Genomic DNA, 24,742 nt, shown 5'->3' with positions numbered 1-24,742 from the left:
TTGAGACTTAACAAATTTTTTTGTCCTACTTGTTTTTAATATTACAGACTAACTCGGCTACCTCTCTGAGAAAAATATATATAGTACCATGAACTTTCATGGACAAAATCCACTTCTTCAGATGAGCTGGAGTCAATCTGGATGTGTTTATAAAATTTAGATGAGCAATAACATTTCACATATATAGAGCTCTATCCTTTGCTTGCTGAAGTTTATAATAGCACTCTCATTCAGGAGGGGAGGATCAGGCACATACTCTCTAATAAAACAAATAAACTTTATATTTTTTTCCTGAACTGATTCTTCAGTCCTTCTTCAAACACAAGTGCCATTGAAATGAGAGTGTTTTACTCAGGTCTCTCTTTCATGAAAGAAAGAAAAAAACCCTGGCAAAATATGTCACTTGTTCTTATGCCCATATTTTTCTGTATTTTATTTGGATCAGTAGAATAAATTAAACTATAAAACTTCCTTGTGCTTACATGTCAGCTTTGTTCAAAAAAGTACCAGTTTTTTGGACGTGGTCAGTTCCCCTGCCCATTCATTTTTCTGCTGAGCCTATACAATGGTGCTAAATTGCTATAACAGTTTTGTGACATCTCTCTGTAAAATTGAGATCTCCAGCCTTATTTTGCATAGCTGGCAAAATGTTGTTAGATAACCCAAGCTGTCTTTTATCATTGACATAAGCCAAATTCAAACCACTGCTGTAGAAGGGAAAGGCACTGTATCACTAATCCCTTGTGACATCCAGCCTCTTTGGAAAGCTGATGCTGAGTTTATTGACTTTTTTTAGTGCTACATTAAAGGCGCTGTACAAATCTACTAAATAGTACTAAGTAATGTTAGGTCCCCAAAGAATCAGGAAAGAGTAATATACACAGAAAAGTCTATTACGTCTCTTTCAGCAACAGACTCAGAAAGCTTATAGTTCTGACATTACATCTGATTTGGAGAGCGACAGCAATTACGTTTGGCAGTGAAGCTCACATTTCTTGTATTTGTCCCAAGCTTGCATAATACGATGAGTTCCCTGCTGTAATGGGCATGTGATATTTAATGTGTAGTTTACATAGGAGTCTGTCTTTAATGCTGAATAATACTCTATATAAGCAGTTTCTAAACATGGCTGAGGTTAAAAGGGACCAATGTGTATTGCAGAATTTTGAGAGAGAGAGAAGTATCTTGGAGTTTCTTTGTTTGCCAGTCCAGTGAAAGATAGCACTTTTCTGTTTCCTTTTCCAATCTTGTGTTTTCACTGCACATTGGATTTCTTGCATCTCTCTCTGTTTCTGGCCATTTTGTTTCATGCATAAAAACTATATTATTTTATTTTAAAAACTAAGTGTCTTCTCTTTGTAATAAATCATGGTTTGAGGGAGAATAAAAGAAGAGAGAAAAGGGGAGACATTTTTTCTCATTCCCAGTTCTTCCAAGAATGAGATTTCTTTCCTTTTCTTACTGCTTCAGGGCAGCATCAAAATGCTGTTCATAGATTCCAAAGCCACAAGGGACCATTATGATCATCTAGTCTGAACTTCTGTCTAACATAGGCCATAAAACTTCCTTAAAGTAATTCCTAGGACAGATCTTTTAGGAAAAAATTCACTCTTGATTTAAAAATGGTCAGTGTCAGAGAATTCACCGCAACCCTTGATTAAATTGTTCAAATAGTTAATTACTCTGCCTCTTAAAGATATTATACCTTATTTCTAGTCTGAACTTGTGTAACTTCAGCTTCCAGCTATTGGATCGTGTTACTGCTTTTTCTGCTAGACAGAAGAACCCATTATTAAATACTTGTTCCCCATGTAGGTATTTATAATAAGGCTATAATAAGGACATCTTCTCTTTATTAAGCTAAACGGATAGATTCAAGGAGCTAAACGGATAGACTCGAGGTTTTGTAATCCTTTAGTCATTTTCACAGTTCTTCTCTGAACCCTCTTCAGTTTATTAACTTCCTTGGATTGTGGGACACCAGAGCAGGGCACAATGTTCCAGCAGTTGCCTGTTGCAGATGCCATTGCCGTATTTGATTCTTGAGTCTCCCACTAGGGCATCTGTTAATTATTACGGGGCAGGAGGGATTATAATCTTCTCCACAGTACAGTAAGTGTTCCCTATAAACTGAGAGATAGATGCCACCCAACTGATTAGCAGAGCACTCACAGCTAGGTTTGGTTTCTACTGGTGGTGTACAGATGCACATACAGATGTACATAAAATGTATTCTGCCCATGCATGGGAACATTGAGTACCATACCCTATTTAAACCACTATGTAGTATACAGAATCTCTGCTATAGCAGAATATTCCAGTAGCCTCCCAGAGAACTAAAAAACAAACATTGCTCAAAGGTAGTTAGTTTTTTTTTCTTTGTTTCAGGTACAAATCTACATGCATCAGGCCTCTCAGACACTTCAATAGCAATTAGTAAATGATTGGGGTTTGACATGCAGCTGATAAAATGATGTTTAAGGTCATTATAATGACAGCAGCTGAGAGAGGATGAAATTAAAATAATTCCAGTGCCCAGATCAGTCATGGATACGATTTTGTCACAGTAAAAGTAGGCAAAATTCATCAGGCTGTCATAGTAAAAATGTACAAAATCAGGGTATGATCACTGAGCCTGGAGCCCTGCCATGGGCAGGTGGAGGAAACAGGGCTGAAAAACTCTGAGAGATCTGTTAGGTGACAGAATCTATGACCTCCATAAACAAGTTAAACCCTTAGTGATGCATCTGATGAAGTGGGTCTTTTCCCACAAAAGCTTATGCTCCAATACATCTGTTAGTCTATAAGGTGCCTTGTCCCTTAGTCATAGGCTCCTAAACAGGAAGAACACATGATGGCCCTGAAAGAGTAAATCACAGTTGACTGGGGGGTCAGCATGTATAAGAGCCCTGAAATTCTGTTGGCGGTTTAACAACAATACAGTGGTAATAGAAAGAGAGTCAAGAGCATAGGCTAATTAGAGAAGTTTATAACGTGCATTTATACATATTCCTATAAAATACAAATGAACTTAATATATATTGGGTCATCCTGCAAAAGTCCTACTTGCCCAGGCCAGAAAAAAAATTTTTTTGATGGGCAAGTCATTTTGTATTTTATAACTAATTATGATCTTGATAGACAGAGGCAATTAAAGACGGATTAATGGCTCCTTGATGAGAAGTTACAGACTAGTGTTAACAAACCTTACAGACCCATTTAAAATAACTAGTATGGCTACTAAGCTATGCATACTTATGGTGACCCCAAGAAGTTTACTGAGACTGCATAACTGTAAATTATCAGATTCACAATCCTTTTTGGTCAATTTCAGACATGGGATTTTTTTTTAAATCATAAAGTGAATGATTTTAGCTATTTGCATCTGAAATTTCTTGATTCTGTAATTGATGGGGTCCTGACCGAAAAAGTTGTAGAAGTAATGGTGGGAGGAGCGGTCTGAGGTTATTGGGGGGGAGTACTGCTACCCTTATTTCTGCACTGCTGCTCATGGTGGAGCTGCCTTCAGGGCTAAGCAGCTGGAGAACAGCAGCTTGTGGATGGGAGCCCAGCTCTAAAGAAAGAGCTACCACCAACAGCAGTGAAAAAATAAGGATGGCCTGGAATGGCATTGCCCTACTTACTTTTGCACTGCTGCCTGGAGAGCTGGGCCCTTAGTCAGCATCTCCAACCGTCTAGCTATGCAGATCTGAAAGCAGCAGTGCAGAAGTAAGGATGAGAGTCAGTGTTTTTTGCAAGCCTTGCAGTTATGCAGCCACTCAGGGAAAATTCAGATGCCACCTAGTAGAGCACCCACAGCTAGGTTTTTGTTTCTACTGGTGATGCCCATTTGCGCATTCCTCGGTGATTGGAGTTGCCTGAGTGCACATGAAAATGTATTCTGCACGTGGATGGAAAAAATCCGCACATGTAGGGATGTTAAATTTAGATTAACTGGCTAATCGAATAGTCAATGCAATTTGCATTGACTATTCGATTAGTCTATAAGTATCAGCTTTTGAAGTGTAAAACAGCCTTCAAAGGTAAAAGCGCTGTGGGTATCACAGGGTCAGCAGGACTCAGAATCCCCAGCTGACCCCAGGCTCTACGTGGCGCTGCTGCTTTGAAATGCCGCATGCAGCCTGGGGCCAGCTAGGAGTCCAGTCCCTAGCTGGCCCCAGGCTGCACATGGTGTTTGAAAGCAGCAGACCCTGGGTTTCACACGGTGCTGCCACTTTGAAGCACCGCCTTTCTCTCCTTCTCCTCCCCCTTGCTGCTTCTTTTTGAGAGGCAGCAAGGGTTGGGAAAGAGACTAGTCATTCACATCCCTATGCACATGGATGGAAAAGATTAGAGGGGACACTGGTGGCAATACCATGATTCTCCCCCCCCCCCTTAAAATAACCTTGTGATCCCCCTGAAACTTCCTTTTAAGTCAGAACCCTCAGTTTGAGAAGTTCTGTGCTCTCCCTGTGAAATCAGTACAGTAAAAGCAAATTTGGTAGAGTCCTAAATGTGAGTCAAAGGAGAGGAAGGGAACTCATGGGGAGGAGATGACTGCTTACTAAGAAAGAAGTAAATGTGGTTAATCCTTAACTTTGGCATAGAAAAAAATGCACAGTATAACAAATTAATTAACATGATAAATTCATGTTGTGATAGTCTTGAAAATAAAACCTTTCAACCTTCATGATTTTCTTGCTTGCTTGGAGGTAGGGTGGAGAGCGTATATCAAAGGGAAACTATTCAAACTCCTTTTCTCAGTAGCTTGTTGATTTTCTTGATGCAATAAACAAAATAACCTAAGTTTTTATACTATGAGTACAATGGTAGTTCATGTTAACACATTTACAATGACAACAGCAAAGGCGAATTAGGTCAGTAGCAAGTTATCAAAGCTAGTCTTTTCTCATTAAAAGAGTAGAACTGAGTTACATATTCTCATTCACTGGTCAAAAGACATGACAGGTAAACCTCAGAAAGTTTGGACTTGGCTTTTGGATAAACATCCAAAAATTCAAGTATATCCCCATTTCATGAATCTGTGGAGAAACTGCTAGAAATTTTGTGAAACTAGGCTTTCTTCTCATTACATCCTTATTGCTTCTGTGTTAGAACGTGGCAAAAAAAATCAGGCACAAAATACTTATTTTAAAGTATTTGAATATTTCAGTACCTTTTTAAAAATGGTTTGTTTGAAAAAATGATCAAAGTTGACAGTTATCTGTTTCCACCACCACTCCCCCACAGTGCAGTTCAATCATTTAATTACAAGAGTTTGGGGGGGGGGTTGTTTTTCATTTTTCCTTGCTTGTTAGTTAACTGTCTTTAAGACAGTGTTCACTGATGAGAATTATTAAAGATATTCTAGTTAGCATATTTACTTGGGATTTCTGTCAACATATAAACACATCCCATAGGTATTTAGAGTATAATATCTTTACTTAGATTAATTATTTCTGCTTTGTCCTTGAGACATTTCATGGAAATTTATGGGCAAGGGGAAGCCTGTTGGAAGTATCATTAGCATTCATAACAACCAGTGTTTGAACTGCTAAGATGAATGACAGCAAGAAATAGAAGATCTTCATAGTCCTGGACTGCTGTTCTCCCAGATGGAAGAAAATACATTTTTCATTTTTAAGCTAATATATGAACTAGCATCAAAGGTGACTGTGTGTGGTAATCAATGGTAACTGTTTCCAGTAGGAAAGACTGATGTAAAGTGGGATTCCTCATTAAAAGTCATTGCCTATTTGAAAAGACTGCTAAATGCAGAGGAGTTTCAAAAGTAAGGATATGTCTAGACTACAGTTAAAAGCCCACTGCTGACCCACATCATCTGATTTAGGTTAGTGGGGCTTGAGCTGAGAGGCTGTTAATGCCCAAGACCTGCAAGCCCAAGACTGCTCACATGGAAACCATAGATTTTTGACTTAGTCTGGAGAGAGAGGCCAGGACCCCTGAAATCAAGGGTTGCTTCACTTGAAATATTCCCCAGGTTTCCCCTCCACACTTGAATATTTATTGAACTCCATTAGCACTCAGTTCTGGAAGCTAAACTACCCAGATATCTGTTGAGTACTGTACTATCGTTTTTTTTCTTTAGTGCTTTAACAGTTTTGGGAATTTAGACGTGACTCTTTTGCAATGTTGTTTGCAGACTGACCAAGGAAGAGATCCCTGTTGATTAACCATTATGTCCACAGCATCATGACATATTTTTTAAAAGGTTGCCATTCTTTTTAGTTTTTGTTTTTCCTTAGCCCCAAAACTATTACAGCTCTGGGTCACTGTACTTTTTGAGATTTGTATTATCAGACCAAAGAGGCAGAAGTTCTATTGTGGTGGTGGTGGTCTGCGAAGTAGGCTGTAAACTGATACTGTTACTACGATGTATTATTTTATGAGTATCTCCAATGCTATTTTTCCTAAATATTGCTACAGCAGTATTACAGGATGTCGTCATTCTTATTCTTTTCTCCTTTCTGTTGTTTGTTGGATTACATTTCTTCAGGGTCATCCCTGAGTTTCAGATCTGTAAACAATGAAGTGTTACTCTGAAACATTCTAAACCAGGAGGTAGTCCAGGAGATGCTGTTGAATTCATAGCTCCTGATCCTTACTCATTTTCCTTGGGTGTTGCTTGGGAAAGGGATTTAATTTCTCTAACCCAATTAGCAAGGATAATTCAGTTTTTCCATATTTGTGTATGTAGATGGGGTGGGGGCCAAGACAACCTAAACCAGTGTTTCTTAAACTTTTTAAGACCGAGAAACACCAAACAATTTTTTTTTATGGGGCACACCAAGGATTTTTTGTTGAGAGAAAAAGGGTTGGGGGAGGAGGGGATATTGAGCAAAATAAAGGGTTAGGGGAAATTTATTAACCAAAAAAAGTCACCTGCCCCTTTAAGGGTGGCCATTTTGAATTCTGTTCGCCAGGGCACACCGGTGTGCCATGGAACACAATTTAAGAAACAGTGACTTAAACTCTAGACCAAGTTTAAGACATAATGTTGTTTGTAATTGCACTTCCATTTGAAATTTCTCAATCAGGAATAGTACCACAAACTTTTAAGTCAGTTACTTCTCAACAAAGTGTTTGGTATAAGCATTTACATGTGCTGGGGTAAAATCTATGGAAATCGTTTTGAGTATATGTTGTCAGATGTACCAAATCCCTGCATGTTTCTTATACAGAGGTAAGGACAAAGAACCTCATAGTTATCACTTAGAAGTGACAGTGATGATTGCCAGGATTTTTTGACTTGGCCTCTACAGTAATCTGTCTTTTAACCGTATTTTATATATTAAAGTTCTCTAATCTCTGCCATCTATAAAAAGAAATAGAGGTTTGCTAGATTTGAGTGTCTCTTACAAATTCATAAGAGTGAATGTTCGGTTAAACAAACCACAAAAAAATTTCTAGGCAATGTCCCACTCAATGGCTGTTAGCCAGGATGGGCAGGGATGGTGTCTCTGGTCTCCGTTTGCTAGGAACTGTAAATGAGTGACAGGCAGAAGCCTCTCGCCCCTGCATATCTTTTTTTTTTCCCCTTGCAGTCCCCCGCCTCCCCCCAGCTTAAGCTGCTCGGTCTCAGGCCTCCTTTTTTCAGTTCCTTCTTTTGGATGCTAGCATTTCCTGCTAGCCACCTCAGGGTCTTACTGCCTCAGCTCACTAGTGCCACTCCTGCAGGCAGCCTGAACAGAGCAGCCTGACGTGGCCAACTCCTACCTTTTCAGGCTTCTGCCTTGGAGGAATAGACCTTTTTTTGGGCAGTGGGACCCCCCACCATTCTAAGGGGGGGCCCTCTTCGTGCCAGTAGCCAGTCTCCATCAGAGCTCCGCTCCCATAGCCCAAAATGGCTCTGTTAAACAGAGAGTGAGATATTGTATTGGGATGATTCACAGCCAGCTTCATTGAGTTAGATGGTGTGAGCTCACCCCACCATCAGTTAACATAACTAAGGATAAGCCAATCATAGCCCATTAGAGAAAAAGGGCTTTGCAACAGATGCCCTGTAGGGTACTACAATTAGTGAATCATGGATAGTAGTTTCAGAAGGGTAGCTGTGTTAGTCTGTGGGACAGGGCTGCCAGTGAGTGGGATAGGGATAGGGATGGGGTACAGGATCTGGGGGGGAGGTGGGGTACAGAAGGGGGAGAGGTTGCAAGGTCTGGGTGGGAGGTAATGGTGTAGGGTACTACAATTAGTGAATCATGGATAGTAGTCTCAGAAGGGTAGCTGTGTTAGTCTGTGGGACAGGGCTGCCAGTGAGTGGGATAGGGATGGGGTACAGGATCTGGGGGGGGAGGTGGGGTACAGAACGGGGAGAGGTTGCAAGGTCTGGGTGGGAGGTAATGGTGTAGAAACAGGCAGAGAGTCGAGTGTCTGGCCAGGGGAGGGAGCAGTAGCAAGGGTGAGTGTAGTGTGTGGCCAGGAAGGAGGGTGCATGAGCAAGAGTGGATTCAGGAACAGGATGGGGATAGGGAGTCTGGCCAACAGGAAGGGTGCAGGAGCGAAATGGAAGAAGGGTGTCTGGCTAGGAGAGAGGATGTATGGCCAGGAGGGCAGGTGCAAGAGCAGACTGAGGGTAGGGTGTCTGGCCGGGATGGAGAGTGCAGAAGGGGATTTGGGGTAGAGGTTGGACCTCCCTGGTCTGGCACTTTCCATACCTGACTGGTCCCAGATGAGGGATTTTTCCAGACTACTGGGCTTCCTGGCTCCCTCCTCCCCCCACTTCCTTCAGCCCAGCTGAGTAGCACATCGGTTCCCTACACCCCGTCCCAGCTAGTCAGCTCTATGCATCCCCTTCCTAGCCCTGCTGAGCCATGTGCTTGTTCCCCACATCGCCTCCCCCCTGCCAGCAACCCAGCTGAATCTCTCACTGCCCACATTCTCCCACCACAACTCGGCTGAACCTCATGCTGCCTGCACTCCACCGCCACAACTCAGTTGAATCTCGTGCCGCTTACATTTCCCCCCACAACTCAGCTGCATTTCCCCCTCCCATAACTCAGCTGAATTCTCCCCCCACCTCTGCATTTCCTACCCCCACCCCTCCCCAGCAACCCAGCTGAACTGTGAGATGGTTCCCTGCCTTCCCCTCCCCCAGCCACTTACTTGCTTTTGCGCACCCCAACATGAAATGCCTCCCCTTTCCCCTATTGGCTGGATTCCCGGCAGCAAGAAAAGGCTTCAGGAAGTGTCCCACCAGGCTCCTATTCCCCCATCCAAGGGAGGGGGAGGGGAATTAGCAGTGTGCAGCCACTTCTAGCTGCATTTGGAGTCCCAGGGCTTTCCAGGACACTTCACTACTCCATGAGGTACCGCGACAGAACATGAAAAATCGAGACAGATGGTCAGCGTTCCTATATAAAAAAGTGTTAAGGGGAGGCTGCCTCGCACCTCCCTAGGGATAGCTCTGATGACAGGGGAGGGATCACTTGATGCTACCTGTTCTGTTCATTCTCTCTGGGGCAGCTGGCACCGGCCTCTGTTAGAACTGAGAGTCTATAAGACATTGGGCTAGTTCGACCTTTGATCTGACATAAGGAGGCCCTAAGACTACAGTGTAGAGGTGGTGCTGAAAAGAGCAGGAGCAGTAAAATCCAATCAAGCCTTGCCATCGGTTTGTACAAACAGAATCTCCTGGGAGCATGTCTTTATCTTGGCTACAGATGGCTTGTAGCCACCTTCTCTCCTTTGTTTCAATATTTTTTTAAAGTGCCTATCTTTTAAGAGAAAGGTTTTGCATCATTCAGTCTGCTATCCTTACTGTTTCTAGTTGTTTAGCTGTAACCTTTCACTTAGGTTACAGTGTGTTGAGAAGAGGGCAGTGCAGAGAAAAGGGAGTTATCAATATTATTTGACCTGAATTCTTGTCTACATCACTCTTAAGTTGAGCTGATTTTCTACATGGAGGTGACTGTGGTGGTTCTAGTTTTTTATCAGTTAGCATACTATTTTAGTAAATCTGTTAGAGCAACCATCTCGTTGAAGTAAATCCTTGTTTTAATTAAGGGAATTGAACTACTAGCTGTCAATTATAATTTTGTTTCTTTGTAGTGGCTTACTCATATTGTGTTACACATTTTAACATATATAAACATAAAAATACAGACTCGTGTAAGCAAGACACAGTGATTTCCATTTGGGCTTAACACTTCAGGAAACTTCACTTCAAACACATGGCATGGTGCACACTTTAATTTATAACAAAAATAAACACTAACAAGGCAACAAAACTTATAACAAGGCAACAAAACTCTATGCTGCATAGAACAATTTTCCCACTAGGGAAATGGTGACAGAGAAAGACAAACCACACAGGGCAAGTGTTAGTTGCATTACTGGAAGAGTCTTGGGTGCCATGATGATGAGGGCAGTAGAAGAACTTTTATAGAATAGTTTAATTTTCTATCAGATTGTTAACATTATCCTTCATCTAGTTTCTCTTATAGGGACTGATTTGGTCCATTTTGCTACTTAACAACTTTGACACCTGATATTTATGCAAAGGAAACAAAACCTTTCATTTAACCAAGTAAATGAATGATTCAAAAAGAATTTTTCTATGCTTTCCCAGCAGGCTTTCTGAACTTTGATTTTTTTTTTCTCACTTTTTCCCCATTTCTTCTACCACCTGGTGAGCTGCTTCCCAGCAGCCATTTGCTGCTAGGCTCACTAACGAGGGATTTTTCTAAATGACTATCTCCTGGCACTTAGCCTCCATCAGCATGAGACTGCTTCAAGTCCCAATGGGTGGGTGGTAAAATGATCTCTTCTAAAGAGCTTCTTGATTATTTCTGTAGTGATTTGGCAGTTATCTTTAACAGGTGTTCTTTGAAGGTTTTACCTATATGAATTTTTTACTATATTCAAGCTACTTTGACTCAGGTCCTGCCCTGTGTTAGGGCAGTTTTGCATCCATCTACAAGCATAAAGTTGTCTTAAAGCCAGTGTAAGAGTCCACTGTCAGATTACTCCTGCATAGCAGGAAATCTTGAATAGTATGGAGCTACAGGAACAGCTCTTCCCTACTATCTTTCCCACTGCCGGATACATCTGTGTGAGCAGAGAGAGAGAACCTGCCTTTTATTTGGTCAATTTCTGGCTATCAGATTGGCCACTAGCTCCTGGCACAAATTTATGCTGCTCTACTGTCAAAATTTCCCACTATTAGTTTGAGATATCCTGTGATGTGCTAAGCGCTCTTCTGCCATAGCTTGGGATTTAGGCATTCATCACACCGCAGTGATGAAGGCCACATAAGAACTAGACTAGAATAGAATGTGGAATGGTTATCTAACTTATTAACACTTGGTTTTAAGAATTTGGAAACCAGAGTTGAAATTGTGGCTCCTGGGAAGTCAATGGGGGTTTTACCAGCGACATCAGTGAGTCCAGGGTTTTACTCCAGGTGTCAAAAGATTAAAGCCAAAATTTCAAACCTGGCTACTTAAAATTAGGCTCTTGACGTCTGCTTCTCAGAGGTGCTAAGTGCTGGCAATTCCCATTAAAGTCTTTCTATGCTCAGCACCACTGAAAGTCAGGTAATTTTTATGTATCCAAGTATGGACTTAGGTCCCTAGCTTTAGACATTATAGTGCAGACATTTTCTCCAAGTGTTAAATTTCTATAACTGTATTCCTCCAAATATAGTTGTGTAGCTTTTTAAAACTCTGCAAGCTTTATGAAAGATAGAATTGGTTCCCAATCGTGGTAATTTGAAATATATTATACCACAGATGTCAAACTGTACTCCCCTATGGTCTATAAACAAAAATTAATTTAAACTCCAATCAAGGGTTTCCATTTCATATTTAATCAGGGAAGAGTTTTGTGTCAGGCTGGACGCTTGAAATTAAATTTTTAAAAATGCATGCGCGTGTGTGTATATATATATATATAGAGAGAGAGAGAGAGAGAGAGAGAGAGAGAAATATGGCCTATTCAGATTGCTAGTGCATTAATGTTAGGACCCAATATCACATGATTCTAAAAGCACTCCTCTCATATTGATGTTGGCAAAAATTGAAGGCATTCAGTGCTTTATCTGATCAGATGCTTCATGCATTTTTAGCTGCACTTACTTCATTTATATCTACACATATTTGTATTGAACTTACTGCGGTGCTTCTCTTGCATTATATTAATTAAAATGTTGGTGATCGTATTCTCAAAAATTAATGATGGTGGGTCAGTTGGGTTTATTTTTCCTTATTCACAAGTACAAGTTGAACCTCCCTGGTCTAGCACACTCAGGACCTGATTGTTCCCAGACCAGGGAATTTGTCAGACCAGGGGAGGTCAATGCACCGGGGTCTCCATTTTTCCTCCTAGCCACTACTCCCCCACCCTCTGTGGTTCTGCTACCACCTAGGACTCCACTTTTTCCCAGCAGTTCTGCTGCCGCCCAAGAAGAGAGATTTCCCCGTTCTGCATAGAGGCTCTGCTGCTGCCAGAGACTCTTCCCAGTGGTCCCACTGCAGCCTGGACGTTGTGCTCCACCTGCCCTAGACTGGCAATGCTTCTGGCCCCATGGAGTTACCCCAACAATGCAGGACCAGCAGTGTTGCTGGACTAGGGAAGTCCAGATTACGAAGTGTCAGCCTGTACTACAAATTGCTAAATTTAGCTTGGTGTTTTTGATACCTGAGTTGTTGTGGTTGTTCTTAGTAATTTTTATTTGTTGCAAATCAATACATGTTTTTGATATCTGAAGAATGGCAAGTGAACTTCATTTTAAAGTCATTCTTTAAAATGCCACCTTTCTATTAAATATGCATTACTTATTGCACTTTTTTTTCTGAAAGAAAAAACTACGCAGTCCTGACAATGATTGATTGGTAATAATTCTGGTTTAAGATTCCTTTTCATTTGAACTATAAAAGGTGACAATCCAGTGACAAGTTTATTCATTTTTTGTTTTTGATCAGGCACACAGATACAGGGGAAAAAACGGATATCCCTGGCATCACTAAAGGCTTTCTAAATATAATTAGCTTGTGGGACTTGCAGAGTGTTTTCAGATGCAATGAATTAATATTTCTGGAATGCAAAAACCACATTACCTAAGGAAAAAGATTCTAGTTAGGAAGACAAACCAATCATTTTTAAGTTGAATTTTTATTTTCATTGCTATGACTGAGGAAGTTACAGCCATTTTAGATAAGATCACAGTTTAAGAAATATACATTAGACTTCTTCAGATGGATTGTTTTTGGTAGTTTTATCCATCTGCAGTCTTTACTATAAAAATGCTGTAGCTTTTTTAATAAAATCATTTTTAATTCTAATCCTTTATTTTTAACTTTTTTGTTAATAAGGCACCTCATCTTCTCATTTTTCCTTTGACTATTTTTGTGAGTTTACAATTAGATTTTCCTGTTTTAAAAAATCCTCTCCATTGATGCTGTGTGTGAGACCTACACACATAGAAGAAACTAGCTAGTTGTGTATTTATGCCTGGACAGTGAAAAGAACAAGAGAAACTTGAAATAAGGTGATTTTCCTCCTCCTGTCCTTTTGTTCAGTTTCAATTTTAGTAAATTTAAGTATTATAATAGTACTGAGATGGGAGGGGGATTCAGACAGAAGTATGACATTTAAATTAATGCAAGGTCCCTAGAGGTGCATGAGCTGGAATGGATTTTATAATTATTTACTCACATGAGTATTGTTTTGATGATTTTTTTTTCTGCTCATGTTTCCATGTCAGTGTTGTCACTTTTTTTCTTTTGTGAGAGACCAAAACAATTTGTCTATGTTGATTTGATCCTGAGTTCTGTTCATATCACACCAAAAGCTAAAGTATATAAGCAAAGTCTATTCTTGCATGGTCCTTGAAGAATGGAGCAAAGGACACTATTTGTCTCCTTAAGGTTGACAGGGATAACCATAGAATCTTTCCTTCTTTGATTTTAATTGTACCATCAGGGCAGATCTAGATCAGGATGAGCAATAATTTGTGTTGGGGGGGGACGACACTCCAAGAATTTGGTAAGGGTTTGAGGGCCACACTCTTCCATTGCATTACTGAGGGAGGTGTAGTGGTCTGGGATGGAGGTTGGGTGCTCAAGGGAGCTTTGGTAAGGGATTAGGGTGTGGGTCTGGGAGGGACATGGGTACAGGAGAGGATTCTGGCCTGAGGAAGAGGTGTAGGAGGAGTGGGCTCAGGGTCTGGGAGGGAGTTGTAACTTGGTGCAGGAGTGGGTTCAAGGTCTAGGAGGGAGTTGTAAGCTGGATCAGGAGTGCAAGAGGAGGTGAAGGGATTTGGACTGTGACCAGAGAGAGATAGGAGAGTGAGATGCAAGGTCTGGGAGGGAGGTGTGACCTGAGGAGGGGCGGAGGAGGGGATGCAGCGTTTGGGAAGATATCTGGGGGCTGGAGCAGGGATGCAGAAGGTTTGGGTTACGTAGGGAAGGGGCAGAGGTGCCAGGGGCAGGCTCTAGCTGGGAGACTTTCATCTGACTTTATCCCAGCCAGCAGCCCAGCAGGTTCCTTAACTAGGCTCCCTGCTTTCCACACTCCTGCATGTTCTCATAGCAGCTACCGGGGCCGTGTTTGCCACAGCGAACGCTGTGAGCCAGATGATAGGGGGAAGGGGTACTTCACATGCTGCCTGTCCTGCAAACAGACAGCTGGTATTGGCTGGAAACCAGCCAATGGGAGCTACTGGGGGTGGGAGCAGTGTGAGAATCCTTTGCCTCCTCCCTCCAAGCTCTCAGCATTAACAGAAGCACATGGGCTGGCAGCCAGCTTTCCCGAGAGCCAAGCGGAGGCGGGGCTGGCAGGGAGCCAGCTGAGGCTCTCACAGGCCAGATCCAGCCTGCAGATCATATTTTTCCCAGCCCTGATCTAGATGGTGCTTGTTCCTGCAGGGAGTGCAGGAGACTGGACTTGATGACCTCTTGATGTCCCTTCCAGGTCTAGGATTCTCTGGGCTACCTGTGTTTTATATTCAACTGAATGACCAGTCTCCTGTACTAATCTTAATCAGACAAAATTAGGCTTTCTTCTTACTCGCTTGTATATAAAATGGTTTCAAAATAACAGTAAAAAGAACAAAAACCTGTATAAAAAGTAGAAGGCCAAGTCCTGGAAGCCCGGCCTCAGGCCCAAAATTGCCTTAAGAAATCAGAACTTAAATAGCGCTGAAAAACTTCCTGGAACAGGTGAGGTTTTTGGTGTCGAAGGTGTGCTTTTGACATTCATTATTTAGAGGAGCTATCAAAACCTAAGAGACAGCATAAGGTCTAAAGTCATGAGTGAATAATAATCGGAGTTCTAGAGAAGCCAAGATGGAGGGTGAAAAAATTATCTAAAAAATAGACTTAACCAAGTTACCTTTTTCACTTGGGCTATGTCTGCATTGCATCCCTCTTGCACAAAAGCCTATGCAAATGAAGTGCAGATTAACATATTGCCTCACTTCATTTGCCTAATCAATTAGGGGCCGTTTTTGTGCAAGAAGCTTTTGTGCAAAAAGGAGCCAACTACACAGCTCCTTTTTGCGCAAAAACCCCTCTTGCGCAAGAGCCATTCTTCCTGAAAAAATTAAGAACGGCTCTTGTACAAGAAGGGATGCACAAAAGCCTCTTGCGCAAAAATGGCCCCTAATTAATTATTCAAATGAACGGCAGTGTGTTTATCTGCACTTCATTTGCATAGGCTTTTGCGCGAGAGGGTTACAATGTAGATGGAGCCTAAGAATGGTGAATGTGGTAAGTTTTAAAATAAAACCAAGTCTGGAATGCGAGTTTCTTTAAAATCAATATTTGGGATTTCTTTAATGATGATGATTAAAAAATGACTGTATTGAATTGCAGAAGACTTTCTTAAAATATTGTGTGATTTAAAGTTTTTCTTCTGCTTTTCTTAAGTGTTGTGTGCTTCAAAATAGGGATCCTATTTCTTGTTTTACACAAAAAGGTCTTTGCACTTCTCCAGCAGCATAAAGGATCTTTAAAATCACCAGAAGTTACATTTAAAACCATTCCAAAGCTTCTTTACGCTCCAGAGTAGCACACTGCATTGTATATAATAAGGGTGCTTTCTCAACAATGTAGAACTGCTTGCTGCAGGACTATAATTTTGAGTGGTTACTTTTAGTCTTACTTCCACCAATAAATTTAGTCATACTCAAGTTTATCTCATATTGTAAGGGAAGCTATTTGAAGCCTTGTCAGTGTTTTCATCAGGTTTTTTTATTTCCCTTTTTGGTATACTGTACCCAAAACAGACTTACATCTATTATTATTTTTAAAGTATATTCGCAATGGTTAATATACTATAACTAGCACAAGTGGATCTCTCCTAGCTTCGATAAAATAGAAACCAGTAGTACCCTCTTGTAAACATTCTCCAGTAAATGCTGTCAGAGTCTAAAATTAGGCATGAAATACCATCACTCGACATTCTTCTCTCTTCAGGGCTTGCCCTTTCCAGTTTACCTTAATCTCTCAGATAGAAACACTTCCCATTATTGGTCCTATGAATCAACTGATAGTCTTACTTCAGAGAAAGTACCAAATTTAAGATGAGATGGAAACAGTTGAAAATAGTCTTTTTGAAGAAGATAAATAGCTTCACAAATCTCAGTGTGTCCTCAATTGATTCTCCACCCCCTCTGTGTTGGAAAGGGAAAGGAGATTAATCATTATTTTAACAAAGATAGTTGGAGCAAAACACTTTTAAATTCTGAACAGCAATGTCACCTTGATCTTCTGTTTTCTTTGTTGTCTTTTTCATTTAAAGGAATTTTTAATCTTCGGTGATAATGATAAAAAAAAAACCTCTTAAATCAGTCTTCAAGCAGTTGTTAGAAAAGCTCGTGTGTTGAAAAAGGGAAGGAAATTGCTGGTAATAACACACAGGGCAAAGTAACTGATCAGCCAACTACAGTTGGTGAAAAGATTTGGAGGCCAGATCCTCAATTGGTAGAAATTGGTGTATCTATTGGAATCAATTGATGAAGTTTTTGGAAGTGGTCTTTGCCCCTGTAATTTTATCTTCCCAGAAATATTTAACTCCTGCGAGCTTTTAAATGAGCATCTTAAAAAAAAAAAAACAGCCACCCTCCTTTCCCCCGCCCCCTCCCAAAAAAACCCCCACCTTTTGATAGCTTTAACTTTTCAGTGATTTCTGGCATATGTTTCATGGGTGACAGCTATGGTCATGACAATAGCTAGAAATGTAATTTTAAGATGGGCAAAAATGACGTGAGACTCTGTCCCTAAATTTCACAAATGGTATATGATATGAACTAGAATAGTAAATCAAAGAAATCTTCTGTTTGTAAACTTTCCAGAGGTGAAGTTCCTGCAGGTATGCTTTGTTTGTTTATATCATTTGTGAAATTACTTGTATTTGCTTAGACCTGATGAAACAAAAATTGGTGTGTGTGGGGAGGGGGATTTAAGTGAGAGACCATGAAGGCTTTTGTATTTATTCACTTTACAGCTAGACAGTGCTCATGATAAAGATACATACTAAATAGCAAGTGTTGGAAAAGATCATATTTCTGCTGGAGCTCATTGGATAACTTTAAAAATAACTCGCGTACAGTATGGTGTCATAAACATGAGGGTGTCTAGCTTTCCTTTGAAGGCAAAAAGATTGAAAGCAGGCAGCCATGTAACAAATTTCATTTGCTTTTGTTTCTTTTTAGTTTTAATTAGAACAGAGGCTGTAAATAATGATGCTAAAAGGCTCAGTCATGAAGAATAATTTCTTAAGTTATATTGTTATTAACTGAAAGGTTTAGGACAAGCAGCCATTAACTGGAGATTCACTCATAAAATTTTTAATCCAAATCTGTTTAAATATTGGAAATGGGGATTAATCCCATGCATCATCACCAATGAAATAGAAATTAAAAATTATTTGAAAAACAACAACACTGCATACTTGTTAGAAAGAACCTGATTGTATTCCTGGTGTTTAAAATCTTTTGTCTATCCATAGAACAAATACAGCACACAGTAGAAACAGTGCAAACTGCTGTCCTCAACGTGCCTCAAATCTAAGTTCATTGGGCGCTTCTAGGAGCTAAAATACACCAAAGCAATTGGGTTTAGTTCACACATTTTTGTGTGGATGCTCTTGTTTCAAATTAAGAATGTCGTTTCGCTCAACTTATTTTTTTATTGAAATCAACACAGGACACACTTAATGTTATGTAGGAGTATCCACAGGTAGACTTGAACTGAAATAACAAAAGGTGTTACACTAAAATAACATTTTAAATTATGTTAATGTGTAGAACAACCAGAGAAGTTGAAAGTTCATGAGTTCAGCTTTCAGGTTTATACCATCCTTTGGCAATCTCAGAATAATGTTTGTGATGTGAACACTTGTCTGCTGGACAGGAGACAACCTCAGATTCAGTTCATGAAGACCAGTAATTTTCAGCTTGTATATCAGAACTTTTATGGGTGGTCTGCAGAGAGCTAGCTGGTTCTGTCTTATTGTACTCCTTGTTTCCAGCTGCTAAATTTCATCAAAAGACAGCTAAAATACATTAATACATTAAATACTTACCTGATACTACTTTTACAAATAAGCAATGTATGTAGTTGTCGTTGGAATATCATGCAGTCAAAAATGAAAGTCAAAAGGGAAGAGGTCCTAAAAAAAAAACCTGTTAAGATTTGGTACATATTCTGTGAAAAACTTTTGATATAGTCTACTGAGCAGCAGTTGGATGGCAGCAGCATTTGATTTCTAGCAACCCAAGACTTGATTTAGATCTGCTACCAAAAGTTTGAGAGGCTCCATTTCCCATTGCCACTATCCAGGCTCATCCAGCTTCTCATGGACATTTTCCATTAAGTTGGAGAGAGAAAAAGAGAGAGTGTGTGTGTGTGTGTGTGTGTGTGTGTGTGTGTGTGTACGTACATATGTACGTACATACAGTGGTTCTCAGTGTGGTCCACAGACCACCAGTGGTCCACAGCTGCCTTACATGTGGTCCGCTGCTCAAGCTCAGCCACCCCCTATCACCTGCAGCAGGGAGCCCACACTGCCATGAGGCTGGAGCACCAGCTCTGGCTTCCCATTTGAAGGGCACAAAGGGGACAGGGGGTGCTGTGAAAAAAGCCCCAGCCTTCTCCACCAGACTGGCTTGCAAAGAGAAGCAGAGCAAGCGGCTCCACACGCTGCTGCTCCCGCCCTCCCCAGCCCTCCGCCGGGGGAATGGCAGCACAGTGATGCACTGTCTGGAGGCTTTCCATGCTGCTTCCATTGGCCAGCCAATGGGAGCAGCAGGAGACCATGCTTGAGAGCAATGGGGTCGCAAAGCCAGGTAAGCGCCCCTCCTCATGCCCAGATCTCTGCATTCCAATCCCCCTCACTCACCTCCTCCTCCGTCAAGACCCCACAACCCCAGCTGGCTCCTATACCCTCCCTTGCTCCTGCACCTTCCCTGCCAGTCAGACATCCTACCCCTATCCTGCTATTGCATCTATTGTTGCTCATGCATCCTCCCTCGTGGCCACACACAGCACCCTCCCTTGCTTTTGCTCCCTCACCCTTGGCCAGACACCCTACTCCCAGCTTGTTTCTGCACCCTACTACCCACACGGATCTCACATCCTCCCGCCCTCCTGTATCCCAACTCCCTCTCGGATCCTGCACCCCCATCCCTATCCCACTCACTAGCAGCCCTGTTCCACTCACTGAACCCCTCATTTTTGTCCCCACCTCAGAGCCTAAGGGGGACCTACAGAAAGGTTACTCCAGAACCCCAGAAAAGTAGAATCATAGAATCATAGAACCATAGAGCTGGAAAAGACCTCAGAAGGTCATCAAGTCCAGCCCCCTGCCCAAGGCAGGACCAATCCCAACTAAATCAACCCAGCCAGAGCTTTGTCAAGCCGAGACTTAAACACCACTAGGGATGGAGACTCCACTACCTCCCTAGGCAACCCATTCCAGTCCTTCACCACTCTCCTAGTGAAATAGTTTTTCCTAATATCCAACCTGGACCTTTCCCACCACAACTTGAGACCATTGCTCCTTGTTCTGCCATCTGTCACTACTGTAAGAACAGCCTTTCTTCATCCTCTTTGGAAGTTGAAGGCTGCTATTAAATCTCCCCTCACTCTTCGCTTCTGCAGACTAAACAGACCCAACTCCCTCAGCCTCTCCTCATAGGTCATATGCTCCAGCCCCCTGATCATTTTGGTTGCCCTCTGCTGGACCTTCTCCAATGCGTCCACATCCTTTTTGTAGTGGGGGCCCCAGAACTGGACACAATACTCCAGTTGTGGCCTCACCAGAGCCGAATAAAGGGGAATAATGGACAGCTCTGGATCTGCTGGCAATGCTCCTCTTAATGCAAGCTAATGTGCCATTAGCCTTCTTGGCTACAAAGGCACACTGTTGACTCCTATTCAGCTTCTCATCCACTGTAACCCCCAGGTCCTTTTCTGCAGAACTGCTAGTTAGCCGGTTGGTCCCCAGCCTGTAACAATGCTTGGGATTCTTCCGTCTCAAGAGCAGGACTCTGCACTTGTACTTGTTGAACCTCATCAGATTTCTTGTGGCTCAATCCTCCAATTTGTCTAAGTCACTCTGGACTCTATCTCTGCCTTCAAACATATCTACCTCTCCCCCTAGGTTAGTGTCATCTGCAAACTTGCTGAGGGTGCAATCCATCCCCTCATCCAGGTCATTAATAAATATATTGAACAAAACCAGTCCTACAATTGAACCTGGGGGCACTCCGCTTGAAACTGACCACCATCCTGACATTGAGCCGTTGATCACTACCCGCTGGGCCCGGCCTTCTAGACAACTTTCTATCCATCTTACCGTCCATTTATCCAATCCACATTCCCTTAACTTGCTGGCAAGAATATTGTGGGAGACCATATCAAAAGCCTTGCTAAAGTCAAGGTATATCACATCCACTGACTTTCCCATGTCCACAAAACCAGTTACGTCATCATAGAAGCTAATCAGATTGGTCAGGCATGACTTGCCCTTTGTGAATCCATGCTGACTATTCCTAATCACTTTCCTCTCTTCCAAGTGCCTCAAAATAGATTCCTTAAGGATCCCTTCCATGATTTTTCCAGAAACCAAGGTAAGACTGACCGGCCTATAGTTCCCTGGATCATCCTTCCCTTTTTTGAAGATGGGCACTGCATTTGCCTTTTTCCAATCATTTGGGATCTCTCCTGATCTCCACAACTTTTCGAAGATAATGGCCAAAGGCTCCTCAATGACATTTGCCAACTCCCTCAGTACCCTTGGATGCATTAAGTCCGGACCCATGGATTTGTGTACATTTAGCTTTTCTAAATAGTTCCTAACCTGTTCTTTACCCACCAAGGGATGTCCATCTCATCCCATCTTGCGTCATTTAGCGCATTAGTCTGGGAGCCGACCATATCCGTGAATACAGAGGCAAAGAAAGCATTGAGTACTTTCAGCTTTCCCCACATCATCTGTCACTAGGTTACCTCCTTCATCCAGTAGGGGCCCCACACCCTCTCTGATTACCTTCTTCTTGTTAATATGCCTGTAGAAACCTTTCTTGTTGTTCTTCACATCCTTTTCCAGTTGCAATTCCAATTGCGCTTTCGGCTTCCTGATAACCCCCTGGCATTCTCGAGCTATACATTTAAACCCCTCCCTGGTCATTTGTCCGAGTTTCCTCTTTTTGTAAGCTTTCTTTTTGTGCTTAAGTTCACCAAGGATTTCCCCTGTAAGCCTATCCGGCCTCCTACCATGTTTGCTTCTCTTGCTACGCATCTGGATGGTTTCTTTCTGTGCCTTCAGTAAGGCTTCTCTAAAATACTGCCAGCTGTCCTGGACTCCTTTCCCCTTCATGTTAGCATCCCAGGGGATTCTGCCCATCAGGTGTCTGAGGGAGTCAAAATCTGCTTTTCTGAAGTCCAAGGTGTGTATTTTACTACTCTCTGTTCTTCCTTTGGTCAGGATCCTGAAATCTACCATCTCCTGATCACTGCTTCCCAGGTTGTCGCCCACCTCTACTTCCCCTATTAGTTCCTCCTTGTTTCGAGCGGAAGGTCAAGCTGCGCACAGCCCCTGGTCGGATCCTTCAGCACTTGTACCAAGAAGTTATCCCCAACATTCTCCAAAAACTTGCTGGATTGCCTGTATACTGGCGTATTGGTTTCCCAACAGATGTCAGGGTGATTAAAGTCCCCCACGAGAACCAGGGCCTGCAATCTGGAAACTTCTCTCAGTTGTCTGAAGAAAGCGTCATCTACCTCATCCACCTGATTCGCCTGTAGTAGACCCCAACCACAACATCACTGATGTTGTTTGCACCTCTAAACTTAACCCATAGACTCTCAACAGGTTTTTCTCCCTCAATATACTGGAATTCAGAGCAATCATAGTGCTCTCTTACATATAGTGCAACTCTTCCTCCTTTTCTCCCCTTCCTGTTCTTCCTGAACAGTCTATACCCTTCCATGACAGCGCTCCAGTCATGCGAGTCATCCCACCAAGTCTCTGTTATCCCAATTAAATCATATTTCTTGGACTGGGCCAGGGCCTCCAGTTCTTCCTGTTTTGTTGCCCAGGCTTCTCGTATAGGTAAATCTGCTTAGTGTCATCTATGAACTTGCTGGGGGTGATTTTCTTTTCAGGGGCTGAGGCTGAGTGCTCTATAGTTTCTGGGTTCTGCTTAAAGATGAGCACAACATTTGCCTTTTTCCAATTGCCCAGGAGCATCCCAATCACCGCAAGTTTTGAAAAATAATGGCCAATAAGGTGTTTGATTTTATTTTGGGGCATATTTTTTAGAACTCTCAGTCAAGTTAGGGACATTTCACCTACCCCCTGGATGATAGCAATGGCCTTTCTCTATTTTTGCAGTAATAAACTATTAAATTACAGGGGAAAGACTACAGTTTGACAATGCCCAGACTTGTTTCCATGTACAACAAAAGCATGAAAATAGCTACTTGTGAGTTCTCAAATATTTCCCAAAACTAACAATACTTCAAACATCTTTCCTCTGTGTTGTCCTAGGTTTTCTACCCCAGCAAAGATGGTACCAAGATCCCGATGTTTATTATCCACAAGAAGGGAATTAAATTGGATGGTTCTCATCCTGCTTTCTTATATGGCTATGGGGGTTTCAACATATCTATTACTCCAAGCTACAGGTAAGCAGGACATTTTTGACAGCTACTGTTCCAACACCTTCTTCTTAAGCATCTGGCATTGGTCACTATTAAAACAGGTTTCTGGGGTCAATAGGCTTTGAGTGTGATTCAATATAGCAATTCCTATGTTCTCTTTTGTGCCTTTGTGAACCAAACAAATCGGCTCATCCCAAGGGAAAACATTACAGGATGTGTTTTCCTTAAAAACATCTGTAGCACTTCCCTTCCTTTAAACTAATGATGTACCAACTACTGAAAAAACTTTTCCTAATGTGAAGTCCATAAGCAGATGCACATGGTCCCAGGAACTTACCAGTGGGAATGTTCCTCATCATTCAAAAAATAAAGCATGGTCACTGAAACAAACAAAAGTACAAGCTAGCCATTTAATAAAATATGGCAAGCTCTTTTATGTGTAGGAAGGTAAGAACTTCCTGCACAAGTTACCAGTACAAAGTCACCTTTACTAATACTGTCTATAACTTCCTTAAACAATTTTTGGCTGAGATATCAGCTAATTTTCTGGAATCTTTAAAAACAACCAGGAAATTCTATTCGATTGAGTATGACCTAAATGAATTCATATTAATATAATAAAGAAAATTTCAGCCTACCATGAACTTCTAAGAGATAGAGAGAGCAAGAGGCCCAGCTAGGAACTCAATGTTATTACGAAAGACTGGCAGTCTTCAATGTATTTATTTTTGCAGCACCCCTATGAGATAGGGAAGTGCTATTATTCCCATTTGACAGATGAAGAGCTGAAGTAGAAGGAGACAAGCACCTTGCTAGAGATGACACAGCAAGTGTGTGGCAAAGCAGGAAGTCAAACCCCAAATCTCCTGAGTCCCAGACTAGCACTTCATCATTTGAGTATGGACACACTTCCTCAGTGGTTTCTTCATTGCACTCAAAGGGATTGATTAGGGGCTTAAAATAAAGCATTTTGCTGAACTGGGACATTAGAATATATCTGTTCTCAGTAATACAAATATGTATGTGTGGAGAATGAGAATAAAAGGGGGGGTTGTATCTGTTCTAAATTAATTAATAATATAATAAAGAAAACAAGGGGGGTTAATACAAATCAGTGCATCAAAGATCAAAAGTGATAAGTTTGAAACGGGGCTTCCAGTCCACAGCAGCCTGCTTGACCATTAATCATCTTTTAAAAGGGAAACAACATTTACTTCACCACCAAGTGAACTCTTATCTAGGCTTGCCAAAATATGTCACCGGGATTATTTGACAGTTTCCAGTACAAATCAAATCCTGCTAGATACAAGCTATTTGGAAAAAAATAAATAAATGGCAAGACAGGGTAAAGAAAGCTTCTTTAGACAATGAATTTGCATCATGCCACAAAAATAATCTCTCGCTAAACTGCCCTGTTAAATTTACATACAATAGTAAGAGCTACAGCAATTTGCTATATGCTAAAATTCTTGCATTAAAGTTGGAAAAATCTCATGAAATACTTTGCAGACCTTATTCTTTCATGGTTAGTCTGATTATATTTGCAGATAGCATTTATAATTGTCTGGTCCTTCATATCAAATACATTGTGTATAACAATGGACCATACT

The 24,742-nt window shown here is 41.5% G+C and overlaps 1 protein-coding gene across 1 annotated transcript in view; it reads left to right on the top strand.

Annotated features, from left to right (window-relative positions):
• PREP (prolyl endopeptidase) overlaps positions 1-24,742 on the top strand; it is a 164,892-nt gene that overhangs the window by 107,054 nt on the left and 33,096 nt on the right. Inside the window, exon 11 of the mRNA XM_006118459.5 lies at positions 23,020-23,156. Within this exon, the coding sequence (XP_006118521.1) occupies positions 23,020-23,156 (137 nt within the window). The remainder of the gene's footprint in view (positions 1-23,019; positions 23,157-24,742) is intronic.

The sequence above is a fragment of the Pelodiscus sinensis genome, chromosome 3 (genome assembly GCF_052426305.1).
Source record: "Pelodiscus sinensis isolate ZL-2025 chromosome 3, ASM5242630v1, whole genome shotgun sequence".
NCBI classification, from domain to species: Eukaryota; Metazoa; Chordata; order Testudines; family Trionychidae; genus Pelodiscus; species Pelodiscus sinensis.
This window is presented reverse-complemented; position numbering and strand designations above follow the sequence as displayed.